The 18,450-nt window shown below is 48.8% G+C and overlaps 3 protein-coding genes and 1 non-coding gene across 4 annotated transcripts; 2 read left to right on the top strand and 2 right to left on the bottom strand.

Annotated features, from left to right (window-relative positions):
• Positions 1-912: 912 nt before the first annotated feature.
• On the bottom strand, positions 913-1,398 carry BDW70DRAFT_163675 (uncharacterized protein; the record flags this gene model as incomplete). Its single annotated transcript, XM_073741341.1, has 1 exon — positions 913-1,398. The coding sequence occupies one exon, from the start codon at positions 1,396-1,398 to the stop codon at positions 913-915; it is 486 nt and encodes a 161-aa protein (XP_073592142.1).
• Positions 1,399-1,939: 541 nt separating this feature from the next.
• BDW70DRAFT_171475 (2OG-Fe(II) oxygenase family protein) lies at positions 1,940-3,036 on the top strand (the record flags this gene model as incomplete). The annotated part of the gene is made up of 2 exons (XM_073743229.1): positions 1,940-2,062; positions 2,232-3,036. The coding sequence occupies 2 exons, from the start codon at positions 1,940-1,942 to the stop codon at positions 2,988-2,990; spliced, it is 882 nt and encodes a 293-aa protein (XP_073592141.1). The 3' UTR covers positions 2,991-3,036.
• Positions 3,037-4,568: 1,532 nt separating this feature from the next.
• On the bottom strand, positions 4,569-4,659 carry BDW70DRAFT_t162. Its single transcript has one exon. It is a non-coding gene; the product is annotated as a tRNA-Pro (tRNA).
• Positions 4,660-12,023: 7,364 nt separating this feature from the next.
• BDW70DRAFT_163673 (Zn(II)2Cys6 transcription factor) lies at positions 12,024-14,822 on the top strand (the record flags this gene model as incomplete). Its single annotated transcript, XM_073741340.1, has 7 exons — positions 12,024-12,148; positions 12,287-12,467; positions 12,543-13,236; positions 13,304-13,418; positions 13,475-13,532; positions 13,589-14,121; positions 14,201-14,822. 7 exons carry the CDS (start codon positions 12,024-12,026, stop codon positions 14,820-14,822), a joined length of 2,328 nt encoding a protein of 775 aa, XP_073592140.1.
• Positions 14,823-18,450: the final 3,628 nt, after the last annotated feature.

The raw sequence follows: 18,450 nt of genomic DNA, 5'->3' as shown, positions 1-18,450 counted from the left end.
TCGCCAACTTTAATCTAACGCACCTAACAGAATCAAGTCAAATAGAGCAAGTCTCCAGCAGACATGGTATCACAGAACTCTCGCCGACCACAAACGTACTGACATGACTTCAACCACAGTAAGTTGGACGCAAAGTGGGTACAGTGGCGAATCCGAGGTCCATTGTGGGTAGGGGAGATGTCGGCGAGAAAGTAGAAAATACAACACCAAAAAAAAAAAAAAATAAATAAATAAATAAAAGAATTAAAAATAAAAAATAAAATAAAATAAAATAAAATAAACAAGAATAAAACCTAAAATCAAAATTGGACAGAATAGAAGAAAGTAAAATAAAGGAAAAAAAAACTAGCAGAGCTTGGATGCCGTGGCCCGCTGATATTGAAGCTGAAAAAACAGGCCAGCCAGAAATATTGACTCATCGGGGCAAGTATTCAGGCCTGGGTCAAGCGGCCTCACATGAGCCGGCTGTATACAAGTAGAAGCTAGAACATTGAGAAGGAGAGTGACAAGAGTTAGAGGACATCAAGATGCGAATTTCACGGACGCAGTCTCTGCATTAGCCAGGCCAATCACGTATAGAAACTTCGCTAGCCTCTGGCTGATGGTGTGATTGTGATCTATCCGCCAGGGACGAAGGAGGGGCTGATGGGAGGACGAGGGTGCGGTTTTCGATCTTTTACAACAGCGTACTTGTGTTACCATGTCTAGAGACAATCTTGTGCAGACGCTATTGATCGAGAATGGAATAGATCTCTGAGGGGCACTGGTGAACTCGATGCTGTTTCGACCTTGGATGTGACTCAAACTCATCCATGATAGACAGCTACTTGCTAGTGAGGGAAGCTCCCAGCCCTGCCCTCCATAAACACTCACACCAAAAAAAAAAAAAAAAAGGACAAGCCATCAGCTTAATCAAGCCTGATCAAAAATTTGCACCCTCCAGCACCCCCTCACAAACTTCAAGCTCTTAATAACCCACTCGCCGTCTTCCACTCTCCAGGTCTCATAATAATGGCCTCCCCCTGTGCCGCTCCAGCCTCCTGAAACTCCATGACTCGCAGCATGATAGATAACCGGCCAGATTGCACTGATTTCCTGCTCGTCTGTCCCGTCCACAAAGTGCAGCTCTCCACTGCCGACGACATGGATCGTCTGCTGCTTTGCAAATGCCTCTTTGAAGAAACCCACTAGTTGGTCTCTGTTGCCGAACGAATATGTGGCTCCGTTTTCGGTGACGACGGTGCCCTGGGGATCGCAGAATTGTGCGATCACGCTGGGAGAGAAGACAGTTGCCCAGGAGGTGAAGTCCTGGGTGTCTGCGAAGCGACAGTATTGCGATTTCCTCGATCGGATTGTTTCGGCCAGAAATGGAGTAACGGGAGTTGGCTTGGTGGACATTTTTTTTTCGGACTGACTGCAGATGTAGATGAATGTGTAACCAGCGGTACGCCTTATAATGTTGGTAAACAACGTACGCCGCAGTAGTTTAGAGGTCGTGCAAAGAAGCACAGGATTCGAGTGCAAAAGAGGGGTTGGAGTGGTAGAAGAAGGGGTATCATTGCGGGTATGCTCTGGGATAGGTAAGCATCTAGTTGCAGCTGCAGCCATAGAATGGATATCCCTGTCCATCAAGATGTTCTTTTGTTTGTCATTCTCGCTTCTCCAGTGGCTTGATACTCGTACTGGCTGAAGTGCAGTCAGTGACTTTGACTTCTTTTTTTTTTTGCTTCTTTTGTTTACCAGTATCAGAAGCGTCTTCCGCCATGGATCCCTTTTTTCGGGGGTTTCTGTTTGCGGCGCACAGCTCCAGCCAGCCCTTTGTATGACGTTTTGACTCGCGGCAGTACCCGCACACTCATCATAGCCCCAATTCATGAGGTGACTATAAAGTAAGTGTCATCTTTAATATTGAACTTGCTGATCACAACAGTCGCAAAATATGGGGTCTGTCTCCGAGCCTTTTGATATTCCCTCCATCAGCTATGCCGATCTTGTTCATGATGACCCGAAATCTCGGCATCCAGCAGCTGAGAAGTTTGCGCAAGCTCTCAGAGACACTGGAGTGTGCCTGATTCGAGATCATGGGATTCCCCAGCATAAACTGGATGACTGTTTCCACAAGGCAGGTCTCTGATATTCTTTATTTCATTTTATCATATCCCGCCAATTTTTTTTATTTTATTTTTCTTATGGCCTCGCCTAGTTGAATAACCAGCTAACTCATTTCACAGAGCCGAGCATTCTTCAACCGAGACCTCGAAACAAAGACCGCCGATCACAGGTACTCAGGCTTAACATCGAATGCTCGATTCGTCCCATTCGGCAGCGAGAGAGTCCGCGAAAAGCCGCATCTGGATGAAACCATCGAGTTCAAGTACGGCGTCTATGACCTGGTGCCAACTAATGATTGGTCCTCGCCCGGAAGAGAGCTGATGGATATCTCAAAGCCCCTGCATGAAGAATGCATCCGGGTCGCCTATAGCCTTCTCGACAGTCTTTCTCAATCTCTGGGCCTCTCGACTTCTTTGACGTCTATTCATGGTCCAGAGAACACGTACTTTGCGCCGTACTATTACCATTTCCCTGATGACAAGGATAACAATACTCTTCGAGTGCCTCCGCACATAGATCCCACCACAATGCTCTTCTGTTTCCAGGACTCGCTTGCCGGGCTCCAAATTGCTGATATGCGAGACTTGACGGGAAACCTGTCCAGCACGGCAGTCGCAAAGAGGGCAGCGTTCTACCCCGTCGGGAGCCAGCCAGGAGAATTCGTTGTCTTGGCGGGTCATATCCTGAGAAAGCTTGTTGGAAACATAAAGCACTCGGTGCATCGTGTCAAGAGACCACTAGGCTCAGTGGGGCTTCACTTGAATTTTTGGATCGTCCCGCGTCTGGAAACGAGGATTGCTTCTGGCCGTGCTGGGGAAGAGGAGGAAGTGCGGGCATATTTAAATAGGGTGTTTCCAGGGCATTTGGGAGATTCTTAGTCGGGTGGCAACAGAGGTGTGCTCTTTACAGAAATCACCATCGTGGCGATCCATCTGATACTCTCGAGACCATAAAATGGCTATTAAACTGTGCTTTGTTCGAAGCAGTGTTGCTGGACTATCATCCGCTGGGTTAAGCTTACTGCTCACTCTTCTACTCTTTCTATCTATTTTCGCATTCAATTGAGCGGCCGTGTTTGACTTCAGCCGGAGAGTTCCTCGAACATCTATACCTCTATACGAGAAGCTGAAGGGCTGATTGATGATGATTACTATCCCCCATCCAACAACAACATCGGGGGACTTATCACCTGATCTACCACATTCATGCATTAGGCATTAGCGGTATATATATATATATATATATCTATAATTACTGGGAGGTTCAAAACATGGTAGACACTGGCAACTTACCCCAGGGGCTAGGATACAGCTGAACTAGTTGGATTTGTAGAACCTAGTGTTAGTTCTACACGCCTCAGTGTCAGGGTATACCAGCAGTCAAGCTAAACGCTATAGACTGGGGATATTGGGACGCTGGATAGAGATTATGACCGGGGTGCTATCATATGCGCTACCACAATAGCCACCTTGACTGTGCTAGAGCAACCGCCACATCAAATGCCGTGGCGGAACATGTTTACAATCATATCATTATAACAGTATGACAGCATGACAGCAACTATCATCAGAGGGCTTGAATCCGCGTGCATTTGTTATATAAGTATGGTAAAAGGACAGGTGCATGATGGCCTTTAAAGGCTTCCAGGTCCTCAACTACTTAGTTGCGGCGCATATTGTACCCGCAAGATATTTACGGGGTGCAGAAGACTGATCGTTCAAGACTTTTCGTGCACAGCTATTGCCTGCCCTGTAAGGCGCTCAAGACAACAGTGTGCGGACAGCTGTCGGGGCGCCGGGGGCAGCAACTGGCGAGATACCTAGTTGGTTCGTAGGGCAGACAATCTACGATGGAGATACAGAGAGGAAGGTATGTCAGGACAGAAGAGAATGAATCGCTTGGGGAGCTAAGTTGCTAGCAATCTTGGTGACTCTATATACATGGCACCCTGCTGTCGGGCAACAGTTAGTTGGGCATCGGCGGGCAGCTGCCCTTGCCAGTAATTGATGCCCAGCAAGCCAGTTGTTTGTATGGCTCAAGAGTTGATGCCTGACAGATTGGGTGTCCGTTGTTACATGCCCAGTGTGTATCGACTTCATAGAAATATATACAGTCAGTGAATTTCAGTGATCATTAAACGAAGACCAGTAGACCAGGCGTTGGTCCCCCATCCCATAATCCCCTATTCGCAAGGTCCCGTCTGCATCATCCTAATATTGGGAATTGTCTCATGGATCATCTTAGACGATGATCATCTACCTTGGTTCGGGATTTTGTCCGGGGGGGTTGATCGGTAGCACATGGTAATGGATGGCCATTTATCAATACCACTCCCCAGCCAAAGGCGCGAGGTTTGACGACGTTGCAACCTGGCAGATCACATATATGCAATAAGCTGCAAGACTGTTATAGAGCTACCTGTACGACGGCAAAAAATAAATCATGACAAAAAAAAAGGCCCTAGCCGCGGATCGAACGCGGGACCTCTCGCAATTATGATGCTAGGGTTAGCCCTAAGCGAGAATCATACCACTAGACCACCAGGGCAATTGTTGGAGTTCTTTTGCTTGTCAAAATATATGTATATGTTATTAAATTGGAGTAACTGTTTCCAAACTAGTCGACTGTCAAAGGCAAACAGGTTGGTTGACACTACAAGAGGTGTTTTTTGATGAGGTATAATTCACCTTCAGCATGTATATAAGGTAGTAAGAATGTCTCTTGCGAGATTTGAAGCGCTGGTAGTCTCTAAGTGATATATGGCTCTTGTCTGATATATATAATTTTGGCGGCTTAATCACTAGCATCCGTGCTTTCTGGAACAGCTTGATCTATCCTGAGCGAATCCTGACAAGTCTACCTCATACTCCATGCACCCTTATTTCCATACCATACCAGACAACAGGCGTCAACGATCTGTGTTCCTTCCATAATACCCGGGGACTTATGAAGGAATGCAATTCCTTCTGGTCAGCCAGGTTGGCGGTGCCCCCGTGGGGCCTCTGGGGTCTAATATCTCCTGGCATCCCTGTAGCTCAGATTGCAGTTTCATCTTCTCCTTGTTCGGAAGTATAAATTGCAACTACTTATCTTGCCCTGGAGCTCATGATCCCTACCGAGCAAAAAACTACGAGCGCCAAGACTATTGCCCATCTTGTTCTAGGAGGTGAGCAATGCCGCCCTGAAGTCAGAGACTTGGGTGAGCGAGGTGAGCAGCAGGGGGTGAGGCACGCGCAATGCTCACCTGGATCACGCATAACTGGGTGACCAGGGTGATCGATCAAGGCGCCGCTCGTCCTTTGCGCTAGAAATAGTCTCCAAATTTCCACTGATACCAGATTAACTACCTTAATTGGTAAGATGGCTAGATATTGGGAAACTATACCGCTAAGCCGAAAAGGCGTCATGACTACCAGATTAGTCTTTTAGATAGTCATGCTTCCAAGCAGACACTTGATATTATGATTGGCAGCAGCACCGAGCTGATTCTCCCATCAGTCTTTTAAAGAGTAATCACAGCGAGCTATCGCAGACCTTGTAGACAAAATAATGATGTATTTATACGCGGATCTGTTAACTATACGCGATTGCTAGTGAAGGTCCCAGTCTAACGGTAGGCCATGCCGTTAAGGTCCACGGCCCCTAGGTGCCCTTTTAGCCCTAACTGCGCCCCAAACGCCCGAACAAGGGTAGTCCAAACATTCTCATCCCTCCCTAAACTGGTAATTCTCTTCGTCAGCATTTCTCCTCAATCCATGCCCCTACGCGGCCAAGTCCCGCGCGCCATGGTAGTAAGTGCATCGGTGTAATCCACATGGAAATTCTTTAAAAGCTTCTTTCTTTACTGCGAGACTTGCGATCAAGTAAACAAGAATCCTGAGGTGTTCGGTTAGCAGACGATATTAGACCTTGAACAAGAAGTAGTGGTGTTGGTATGCGATATACAAACCCTGATCTTTTCTAGATCCCAGTCTTGATCAAGTGGCGTAAGACCAGAGCTCCTACAAAGCCGCTGCGTATATCCTTTTAATGGAAGACTTTTCTATTCAGAAATAAATATAGGTGAAGGCAGTCCTCCTTATCAATATGGTTGTTGCCGGATATACCTCCCTTGTGTGGCCACCGAGTAATAGGACACATACTTGTAAAGACGGTATATCTAGAGTCACCTGCTGTATTCATCTCAAGTTTGAGCAGGTGGAATGAAAAATTCTTCCTAACTTGAGCAATTGAATCACACTAACCGCCATCTACAGATGGGCGTTGGGAAACCAACATTTCCAACATTAAAATACTCTAACATTTTATAAAGGACCAAGCCGACAGCATCTTGTGGCCAGGGACTCAGCAGATCCGTACGGACCCGCCGTTGGTATATGGAAACCTCTCACGTGCTGGCCAGGTCGAGGCAAGGACGCGGAAGGATTCGAAAACCTCTTGGGACGAGCCTGCGAATAGTGATAGGAGCCGTGCGGCTACCTCTAGGTTGGTGGCAAAGCAAGCTGTATCTAGACCAAAAGCTGCTTTAACTCCAGCTAGAGCTGCTTCGGCTTCGGCATCGGAAACTAACTTCCTTGTTCAGGCCTAGGGAGAAGGAAAACTGGAGAAAAAGCCTTTCATATTAGTATAAGACAAGCCCAGCACCTGCCATGCCATTTGCTAGCTTTGAGTCTTCTGTGAAGACCTTCATATCTGTCTGCGGGAGAGATGTAGAAGTCTTGGAAGCTAGTAGCTACCTGCTTCTTATCCCTGGTTTATATACGGGCCCTGACCTTTAGCTGGGCAGCTTCCCTTGTCTCCTGTAGGAGCCAGGGGGCATGTTGGAGTGGGTTAAGTCGTTCTAACTTAGGTAGGGGTAGTACATGGCGTGCAAAGCAGCTGGTTTAAAGGCCTGTCCGGGCTATTTTTGTGGCTCTCTTGTGGAGGGGGAGGTGCGGATCAAGACGGTGGAGGCGGGTTGTGGCTGAGGCAGATATGTAGTCAAGCTCGATCTCTACTAATAAAATTCCTGATTCTTTGGTAGAGTACTGGTGTTGGGGTTGCACGGTAGACAGGGAGGACTGCCCTGGCCCCGGCTAGTATTACCCTGGTTATCGTGTCAAGGTGGCCTTGGACCCGGTTCGAGTAGGCCCCGTGCGGGGACCGGGGCGTGTCCGACCTGGCCACCAGGTTTCAGCGCCGTAGTAAACCTTCCGAAGGACGCAGGCGGTTATGGCTTACCGTATAAGATATGGGCATACTCCTCGTACTGTATTCCTTAGGCTGCGGACGGCGTTGACAACTGTCAAGGCCTTTAAAGTTAACACTTTAACATGGTATTTAAAGCTGAGATTCTTGTCAAAGAGGATCCCAAGCCAGCGGAGATAGGGTCGGGTTATACTCTCAGCGACAGTTACTGGTCCTGCTTGTGCTGGAGGTGTACGTCTGGAGTCTTGGCCAGCTCTATGGCGGGTAAAGTATAATAGCTTGTATTTGTCAGATGCAAAGGTAACTCCCCGCACAAGGCCCCGGTCCAGGGCTTCTTGTAGGACTCTGGCAGGCTTTGGGAGTTTTACTCTAGTGTCGGAGAGATAAATAGGAGGTCTGCGTCGTCCGCATAGCCAAAGTTGGACCTTGGATTGCCAAGGAAGAACAGGGGGTTCAGGTAGAGCAAAAACAGGAACGGGGATACTAGGGAGCCTTGTGACAGACCGCAGACGATCTCTGCAATAGGTCCTAGCTCCGCGTCTAGTCGGATCTGGACTGAGCGTCCTGTAATAAAGCCTTGTGCTGGGTTAATGTGGTTCCTGGTCATATTCAATTCGAAGGACGGCTATACCACCGAGTGACTGAAGAGGCGACGGATTTACGGCAGACTATACGACAAAACTGCAAGAACCTAATTTCATGTAAGCGCTAGTATATGTAGTATACCACCTTTCTGTCCACCTTGGCTAGATATCCATGTTTTTGTAAAGCAGCAATGTACATAGCCTCCTTTATTTTCCTGGTACTGCTACTTGGTTTTATCCTACAAGTCGTGCCTCGCTCAGCTACTGATCTTGAGCCTTATAAAGCTGAGATTGTTAATCTTTATATTAAGAATATACCCTGTAACTCCATAATAGAGAATCTCTCTAGAACTCATAATATTACTGTTTCTGAATACACGCTTCGTATACAACTTTGCTGCTGGGGAATCCAGAAGCAGAATTATATGGTAGGAACTAATCAAGTTCTGCATGCTTGAATCAAGGTTCTCTTCTATTAGATTGGACTTGAAGAGAGCAAGCTGCTTGAGGTTCTACAGCAGGATATCTTTGATATTAGTGCTTGTATGCTCCTATATCTCCGCCACAAGCTAGGATTTTATTAATAAATCAAGAACCTATAGCTGCTCAGGCACAGGTAGAAAGTGTTCTTGAGCAGCTTCGTACAGAGCTTGATCATGGCCAGATTAAAGGCTACGGCAAAACTCTACTTTATACCTATTTCTGGAGCAAGCGTCATTTAATAGCTAGTAAATTATTTGAGTACTAAGCATGCTTGAGGCTAATATCTTCAGGGATCGTCTTTATTCTTTATATCGAGAGCTGGCACCTGCTGCTGTCCAAAGATATCTTCAAGATCTTTAACAAGAATACAGTGCTTATGTTGTGCCTGGTGTCACAGGTTATGGCCTGGATTTTGATTGTCGGCCATGCCCTCAACCAAGAAGGATTCCAGAGATTTAAATAAGGTTTCTGCAACATCAGTATACAACCTCGGAATTGCAGCGCGCAGCTTCGGTAAAGAGATCCGTAGGCATACAGATCCGAGAAGTCTTGATGTACAACCGGCAGAGGTTAATAAAAGGGAGGAGGATATTGGCGCTTCTATCTTTTGTTTCATTTTTTAAGCTTGTGATATTCGTGCATACAGGACAGCTAGTTGAAAACAATACCAATACTACCTACGCGCGTTACAGCACCAGCATGCCTAGTTGTACAGGCATTGTGTACAGCACCCTGAGCAAGGCTTACACCTCTTCATGGTGCTCAGGACGAGTAACTACCAGCTAGTGGTAGTAAAACTAAGCAAGCCACTCCGACAGCAGGCTATTATATATCTAGTTTTCTGCTGGTCATATACTAGCGCTTACATGAAATTTTGGTTTTTGCAGTTTTGTCGTAATAGTCTGCCGTAGTGTGTCTTAAAACGGCATAGAATCGACGGCCGACATTACAGGTCTTTCTTGAGATCCTGCAAGATGCTGAGCGCCAGGATGTGGTTGATGGAGGGTCGTACAAACAATACCTCGCGGACTGATCGTCATCAGCTGTCATAATGACGGCTGTGAGGATTCAAAGTTAGTAACGGGCGATCTTTCAAAAGCCATAGAAGATAAATCGGTGCAGGCAATCATAATTGGCAACAGCAAGGACTTGTTAATCGACGATTATCCTATTGCCCGGCTACTGGTGACCGCTAACTGTTGGGAGCCGCTTGTCCAACGAGAGGAGTGTTTACCGTGTTCTGTGGGGGTTAAGTGTAGACAGGGCTGGAACGAATTTGCTGTTCTGTGCAGGCTGCAAGCTCCCACTCACATCTCGTCTCGAGCTAAGTACTAGTAGTAGACTTATAGACCTCCCATCACCTGCCATGATCGGGAACACTGTTACTATCCAATTGATACCGAAAATCGAGAACCGGAACCACTTGCCATATCCATTGTGGAGAACCAGGAATATCATTCCCTAGCCACCTCTGGCTCAGTTTGATAGCCTTCTCGAAAACCTCGCCCCACAGCCATTGCGCGAACCCGTGGTCAGGAGATGGCTACGAACGAGGCCATGGAGTGTCCTTCGACGACGTAATGGTTTATCGATTCATTATATAGACCACAAAAGCAGGAATACGAGTACGACTCCAGGAGAGGCATCCTCGGCCGCAGATTGTCATTATGGAGCACAAGCCGGAGGCAAAACATGTATGCCTGTTCCGTCAACCTGGCGGATCTTCCATACACGGACTCCCCGGCTGTATCCGTGATGGCTTCGTATCCGGCGAAACCTGCTAACAACAGCATTTTTGATTGGGTACCTGCTGATCTTGCTGAGGAGCTGCATTATTTCACGAGGATAGCCCATTGTCCCGATTCCCTGATTTTGAGCCAAGTGGACGCCGATCCCCCGGTCTATCGCGACTGCCGGGCACACAAGACAAGTCCTGCATATTTTGCCATCTCGAACTCGATCACATCACAGTATTGCCTAACCTACTGTGGCTGGGCAAACCATATCCGAAGTCATGAGTTCGTTTCCCGGGGGTCGAATGCCGAAGGTTCACTATTGTGGTGCCTAATGGACATTCCAATCCCAGGAGATCGCCCGGACCAAGGCAAACTGGCGAACACTACCCCAGAAACTGGCCTTCTGAAACTAATTCACAGGATCTTCGATTCCCCGAGTCCGAGACCAGGCCCTGATGGTACACTGGCACCAGGGAGCTAATCGTGGAGTTTTGAACGAGTCGATGCTCGATAATCAGGCTTGATTATGATGATCGTCTGTTTCATACTGAGACTCGTTCGGCAAACTGCCATGGAAGCGCCGAGCCTCTGAATGAATGATATCAGCATTCCTCAACGTCACTGAAATTGGCAGTCTGCCGATTGTATGAGACCCGTTTCAGGGACCCTGACTGTGGACAAACATCATTTTCAACATCAACTTCACCACTCTGAAGCAAAACAAGCCTTCTGCTCGTCCTCAGCCTCATCTTAATCTCACCCTCCCAGCCCAACCACAAAGTAAACTCTCCGCCGCTTTCCCTATCTTACGAACTCAACCAACTCGACGCCCTCGGCTCGTCTCTCCCACCAAGAAGCTCGCCGACGACACCAACAAGACAATCAAGTCTCTCATCGGCATTAAGGCTGACGTTGACAACCTCGCAAAGGATGCGTCACCCTGCAGTCAGTCCAGAAGCTTGATGATGGCGCCAAGTCCTTGTCGTCCGCTATTGTGAGCAAGGGCCTATCCGCCCTGGGCGATATCGCCGGAAACCTGGTCGATAGCATCGCAGAGCACATACAGAAAGGTATTGATGCGTACCGGGGGGATTGTGATAAGAAGGCTGAGGCTCCGGAACAGCCTGCGGAGACGAAGCCTGCTCCTGCTGCTACTCAGGCGCCCGCTTCCGCCTCTGCTCCAGCTCCCGTTTCACGTAGGGTGCCCAGCCCACCGAGGCTCCTGTCGCCATGCCCAAGGGTTCCTGCGCCGCTCGCAACTAGACGCTGGCCTTCTTGGTAGACCGGTGCAGGTCTAGTCTGTGATCAACCAGAGAGGGCCCTGGTGGCTTGATCCGTGCTGTTATGATAGTTAGTGCCTTGTTTGGATATATAATGTATTCTCTTTCCTGAATCCAGATGACGCTCCAACTTGACATGCCGTGTTTGTACAGATATGGAAATGTTCCGTGTGGATAAGGATGTATATCCATGCATCATATACGCCCGCTAGCTGATTCGTCCCAGATTACAACCACGCACAAAGGATAAACCCACGAGACATCCCCCTGACGCCTAGGAACCGCCTGCGGATGGATGGACCCCTTATCGAACTCCACACTGCACAACCATCCACGCCGAGCGCTTTTCCACTCGCCTGGCCCTTAAGATTCGAGAAGTTCGTGCGAACTGTCAGAACTCCGAAATCGTGGATATGCATAGATTGGACGATCAGCAGACGGCTAAAGGGAATAAGATTCAGTCGTGATGTCGGTGGTAATGGGGCCCTATCACAGCCGGCATCCTCCCACTGCCACACCAGATGAGGCTGCGCCATCCGGGGTTGGCTCTACCACTACCAAACTTTCCAACCCACAAAGTTTCATGATATAAAGTACAGGTCAGCAGACTGGAGGCTTTGAGTTGCACAGCATGGACGAATATGACAGCACGCCGAATGAAAATTCGTGGCGACGTCCGCGAAGACCGGAATATACTTCCTATCCCCCTCACTAAGGACAGCAGACCGGCGAATGCGCAGTCAGCGCCGAACCCTGGAGGGCCCGGGTCAGTTCCCGTATCTTTTACTTCACTCCATGCAGTGCCGTCAAGTTATCACGCCACGCCACCTCTATGAGTAGAAATAGCACTCAGTGTGACTTGCGCTCAGATCAACAAGACTTACCTACTCCTAACAGAACATAGGAACGGTTCATGTCTGATGAAGAACAATCACCCTCACTCCCAAGACAAGCCCCTCGCACCGCGCGGCGGCATCCTCCCCGTGAACCTCGGACAGGGCAATGGCGACAGAAATGGAAATGGGATACCAAAGCTTACCAAGTCAGGCCGGGCTTGCGATAAGTGTCGGTCGTTGCGAAAACGAGTACGACTTTCTCACCTACCTCTATTCACCCGACCCTACATTCGATAAGAGTACGAATTGACGCGACGAACGCAGTGCGATGGCGGCAAACCCTGCCCCAGCTGCCGTGACCTCGGGACGCCATGCGAATACACCGGCTCCGACGGACGGAAAAAAGAAGAATGGAAAGCTCGCGTTCAGGCGCTCGAGCAGCGGAACCGGTATCTCGAGGAGCAGGTTGCGCAGCTGAGTGCTCAGCAGCATCAAGCTCAGCGCCTAGAGACGGTTCGTGGCCCTGGCCACTATTCCATTGACTTCCACCCCCTGCGCGACGAAGACGACGAAATGGTGCACATGTTTTATGCCGCAACAGCAGACCATCCGCTCCTTTGTCGCATGGTCTCGCAATACGGACACCATCGGGGGAATCACCGCGAGAAATTACCGGACGAGAAGCTGACGCGGTACGCGCTCGACGCATTTTTCCAGTGTGCTGCGACGCTATTTTACGTTACGACTGAGGAGCAAGCAACGCAACTTATGAACAAAGTCTATCACAGTGATGAGGCGAGTATGGAGGACGTCTGCGAGCTCTCAGCCCTTGCGGCAATTGGCTCTCATTATAAGATCGACGAGGTTCCGGAAGAGGCACGCGCTGCGTACTTTTTTCTGGCCTCGACGAGTCTCAATGAGGCGATGCAGGGGGATCAAATCCAGGGGATGCGCATCTTTATCTGTCTGTGTATGAGCTGCATTATGGATAAGAGCTCGAATGCGAGATTGTTGATAAGTATGCCCGCCTGCTAATCTCTTTATGAACGATATGATGGAAAGAAAGCCAACGGATGTGCGTGCAGTGTCCGCGTTGAATATAGCCAGATCAAGGATGGAGCCCCAGTTGCAGCATGCGTCCCCTGATGGCAGGGACACAGAGTATCGGAGGACGTTGCAGACGTTGGTATTCTTAGAAGGGTATGCCTTCTCTATGTGCCTCATTTCTTTCTGGCACCATCCTAACTGCCCACTAGATGGCTGTCCTACTCTCTCGGCTACAGGAACTGTCTTACCGAAAGGGAAATAGACCTCGTACGTCCCTAGCCTGCTGTTGTTTTCCGTACCATCAACTGACAGAACAAAACCAGGTCCATAGCCTTTGGCCCCCAGCAGCTCTCAGCTCGCCCATGACGCCTGAAGCGTATACGACGCGTCTGATCCAGAATCAAATGACGAAGCTGGCTCTACTCGCATCCGGAATCCAGGATGAAATGGTCCTCCGTCAGGCAGATTACTGGGCGCACGCCGACAGACTATCCCTAAAACTCGACCTCTGGCACCAAGGCCTTCCGCCACAACTTCACCTCGCCGCGCTGAATAAGCCCGAAAAAAGTGTTACCGTCCTACAAGAACGCGCAATCTATATGATGCACATGCTATACATCGATTCCCGCCTGCAACTCTATTGCCAGCTTCTCAAGGCGAGTCAATCTGGGACAAACGGCACGGGGATCGGCGCGGACCAGTTCCAGCAGGACCCCGGCTGCTCGCCTGAGACATTGTTTAAGCAAGTACCCAAACATATCTACGACGTGCATACGGACTTCTCGATCCAGCTGGCCCGCATTATCATGCTTATGTTCTCTAATGAGGCGATTATGACGCGGTGCTGGCTCGTCATGTACGCAAATGCCCCTTCTCTCTCCCCGCCCCCGTTTCTCAATCACTGAACAGCCAAACTAACTGTGGACGGCGATCAGACGCTCCGCCTTCGACTCGTGCATTGTCCTCCTGCTCGGTGTCTGCCATAAGTATTTCACTGGCGCCGAAATCACCGATATCACCGATATCTTTACGCACATTGAGTCATGCCTCAAGGTTATACGCTTCTGCGGCAGGCGTGATATCGCCGCGAGTCGGCTCGACGACCTTCTCGACTCAGTGCTGCGACAACTCAGCCACATGAGCATGGGCCTGAGCCTGGGGTTGCGAGAGCAAGCTGGAACGTCCGGATCGGGGTCCGGGCCCGGTACAGGCTCTGGCACAGGCTTCGATCTAGGGCGGACACCTAGGAGCCGGACCAGCACCGGTACTAATACCGGCTCAGGCTCCGGCTCGAACTCCGGCTACGGAAACGAAACCACACCGGATTCCGGCTTACACGCTAGTTCTGGATCAGGCTCCGGCTTTTGCTACGGTTCCCGCCGCTCTCTTGGAGAGCGTATGCCAGGCGGTTTTCCAGGATTGAATATGGACATAGCGGCTGAACTGGACGTCGGGTATCTATTGGACAAGAAGGCAAGTGACCTGCTTACGCTCGTGCGCATGATGCACCAAATTCTGAATCTTATGCCGCCGGGTGGTTGTTATGTGTGGGTGTAGCGATTGGGACGCCGATTCCTGGCTTTGGGTAGGATGAGATGTGCGTTTAGCGGCGAAGTTGGAAAGTTGGAGATTCGGGGTTAGCCGGGTACTTTGGGGAGGTTTTTGGGGATGTAATTATATCATGTTACCTACTTGAGTCTGTAAATTTATCTTTCCGGGGATATGACATTTACTTCAGCCTACCTAGGCAGATAATCGAACACATGCACTATCACTACTCCGCCCAAACGCACACTCCCAACGGCTGCTACAATGGATACAGCAAATACCGGCGGTTGACGTTTAGATCGGGCAACTCTTCGACTGTCGCAGAAACCTTCCACACCTTTCCAACCTTCTACTAGGCCCCCTTCAGCCTACCTATCTAGGTAAATTAGGGAGCATTCTAGTTACCGATATTTAATACCTGCATAGTCACCACAAGAACAGTGTTCTCAACCATAGGGCAACATAGCTCTAGATTATGTGGTAGCTGTGTAGTGCATATTGTAGGTCCAGCAGAAGTTTCATTGGCAGGGGTGAGTACCGAATTGCTTGTCACATCGCTATACCTACCCAATTCACTGATAGGTTGTTAGAGGCCGTTATGGAAACCACCTTTTTTTTTATTTTTATTTTATTTTATTTTTTTGACTCTTGCAGATGCTTCTCCCGTGTTTTCTTTGCGGAATAGACTTCATGACTAACCAGGAGACACTGTTCACCACTCTTGTAAATTGCCTACGCCTTCTGTCGGTGATCCTTATTCGTGCTTGTTAATCATAGGGATGTAAATATTGTTTCCCTGATTTCCGGTCGCGCTGTCATGGCAGGGACCCGAAGCTGCACGTTGGACGAGATCCGCATCGCCTTGGACGTCCCAATGTAATCGACTCGCTTGCCGCATTCGGAGCTATATCCTACATCGTCAAGCGGCATTCTCTACGAGGACACGTGGAGCCGGAATCATTTGACCAGTCTGAATACAGCATAGGTGTGATACGATTACGTGACGTCCATATTCCCCGTGAGCCAGTCCATGGTTATTTAGCATCCGAGTCGGGTGGATGCGCACAGCTCAGGTATATACCTGATGCCAGAATTTAGATATACAGACATAGACCAGTGTGGCCAGAGAAAGAGAAATCATTCACTCCTGTAGAGGCCAGGGCAACAAGGTCTAAGTATCTGGCCGGAGACAATCCTCACCTTCCACGACAACACAAGCACGAAGAACACTGGCATAGGCCCCTTATTCCTCAGCTTCAAATCGATACGTGCAGCGTAAGGCCGGACTGACAAATTCGGCAACTTAGGCTGGGCCAGGAACCTGCACCCGCATCGTCATCACAGTGACAGGGTCTCTGCGCTGAGAAGATTTCAGGACGCGCGATGATATCCCTAGTATAGGTGTGTGCTTGCTTGAGATTGCATTGTACGAGTCATGCGTCCGCTTTGACCATGAAGGCAAGGCCTCCCTTTCATCTGGACTAGAAATCGTGCCGATACGCCGCCAAAGGTTTAGAGCTCTGTTGGAGGAGCTCGGAGCCGTGGTAAAAATCTCGCTCGGGCGGCACAAAATTTGTTGGAATAGCTCGTGCTAACGCCCATCTTAGACCCCTTTGCTTGCTGCCAAAACTGCATGGTTGTTCAGAAATCCCAAGTATATCTCTGGGACCAAGAACGATCTGATGTTGTGACTCAGTTACCAATTTGATATCTCGGGGATCTCTGGGGCTTCTGATTTCGATGGTCATCGTCATGGTCCACGAGCAGCGTGAAAGACACGTGCCTTTGATTTCTCTGCAAGACTAGATTGACCTGACTTGCTAGGCGGGCGACATGATACCATGCTGAACTGGTACGGTATCCATTGGTATGTAAGTCGTAGCTGCCTTTGGGAACTGAAAAACACACTGCTGTAAGGGAGACTTGCAAAGGGGCAAAGTACTTTCGACGGCAACACGAAGTGCGGATACAGTCTCATGTGCAGAAGTGATAGACATCCGTTTTATATTCGACCTCGAGCAGACTAATTGGCAGTTCGTACGTTGTCCCTAGCTTGGTAGTGCGCCTTATACGAGCCGCAGCGTAGCCACTCCGCACATCCCAGCCGCAGCCCTCGTATACCTCAACGATTCAGCCCCATATCTCGCGCGGGTTTGCTGTTTGTAGGCTCGATCTACATTGTTGACAGTGTTTCATGATGGGGATAATAATATCTTTCTAAGTCACAACCATATGGATCCCACGGACGCAGCAAACTCGACTCTGTGAGGTCTCCCTAACGAAGATTGTCGTCGATCGACATTGTATATGCCTAAACGTTGATGATCCACGTCCGTGGCAAGAGGGAACAGAGTATTAGATAGCTTGAATCATCATGCAACGCGAAGATGCCCTAGTTATTATTATCTTCACACCTGGACTCAATGGCCTGGAATAGAATATAAATATTCCCTTGATGCCCGCTTCTGTCCTCGATCTCATCAACACATCAGCAAAATCAACCAAGACAAACTAGCAATCCATTCTAATACCGAAGAACCATCTTCATTCACAACCCCATCAAAATGCAGTTCTCTACCATCGTCTTCAGCGCCATTGCTCTCTTTGGCTCCATGACCTTTGCGGGCCCCCACGGATAACCTCGTGGCCCGCTCCTCCTGCCAGATTGGCGACATTTGGGGTGCTGGCGATGCCGCCTGTAGCGCATCTGTATGTGTTCCTACAAGTAACAGCTTTAGTCGTTTACCAATGTATTTGCAGTGCCTCAAGGACGGAACCTACCACGGCGGTTACTGCAGCGACAAGAAGTAGAATCCCTTACCATTCTGCTGATCTATATATACTGACTGAGCTCTCCAGTGTCTGCATCTGCACCCAGTATATCTATGTATTCTTCAGATAAGCGCACAAATGAAGCTTGTTATTGCCTGGTAGAGATTGTTACGGAGGGTCAGGAGTGGTATTTCAAGTTCTTGCTCGCTTGGCAATAGCAGAAACTTGTTTTGGCTCTCTATTCTGCTGCGTCTCGTGGCACAGAAAGTGCTCGCCAGTTGGCCCTGAAGGTTGTTTTGGTTTACCTATGATGCTCCAGATAGAAAGGTCCGTAATAACTGGAAACATACTGCGGAAGCAGTTACTCAATTTGAATCTTATAACTGTTGACTAAAAAGCACCGTCCCCAGCTAGCTCAAGTTAGCAAGTTGTATCTTAAAGCGTTTTAAAGTAAAAACAGTTGTTGACGTCTGTATGGCCGCCGGCCTGTCAAAAGCCTCCATGCGAACAGTTTGATATACCTCAAGTATGAACCCGTCAACGCTTCTCGGCGATTCCAGTCCTACTAGAGAAATGATAACGACACTTCCCTTTGAGCTTGGCGCTAATCCTCAAGCAGCCATTGAGATATTGTTGCCAGTTCCAATTGTTATCAAAGTACTATCTATCTGGACCATGACTATCATAAATTTGCCACATAGGAGGTGAGCTATTTAATAATATAATAGCAATTATCTAATAATTCTTGTAAGAGTGAGATATTGTATGGCCACTAAATATTAGCAAATTTTTTAACATGAGTTAAATCCCTGGACTTCTTGCGCGGACTACGCACCTGCGTGAGGGCGTTGGTGCTCTCGAAAAA

Source organism: Aspergillus foveolatus (genome assembly GCF_047715535.1).
Source record: "Aspergillus foveolatus strain CBS 279.81 unplaced genomic scaffold BDW70scaffold_75, whole genome shotgun sequence".
In the NCBI taxonomy this organism is placed as follows: Eukaryota; Fungi; Ascomycota; class Eurotiomycetes; order Eurotiales; family Aspergillaceae; genus Aspergillus; species Aspergillus foveolatus.
Note: the sequence above shows the minus strand (reverse complement) of the source record. Positions and strands in the feature narration are given on the sequence as shown.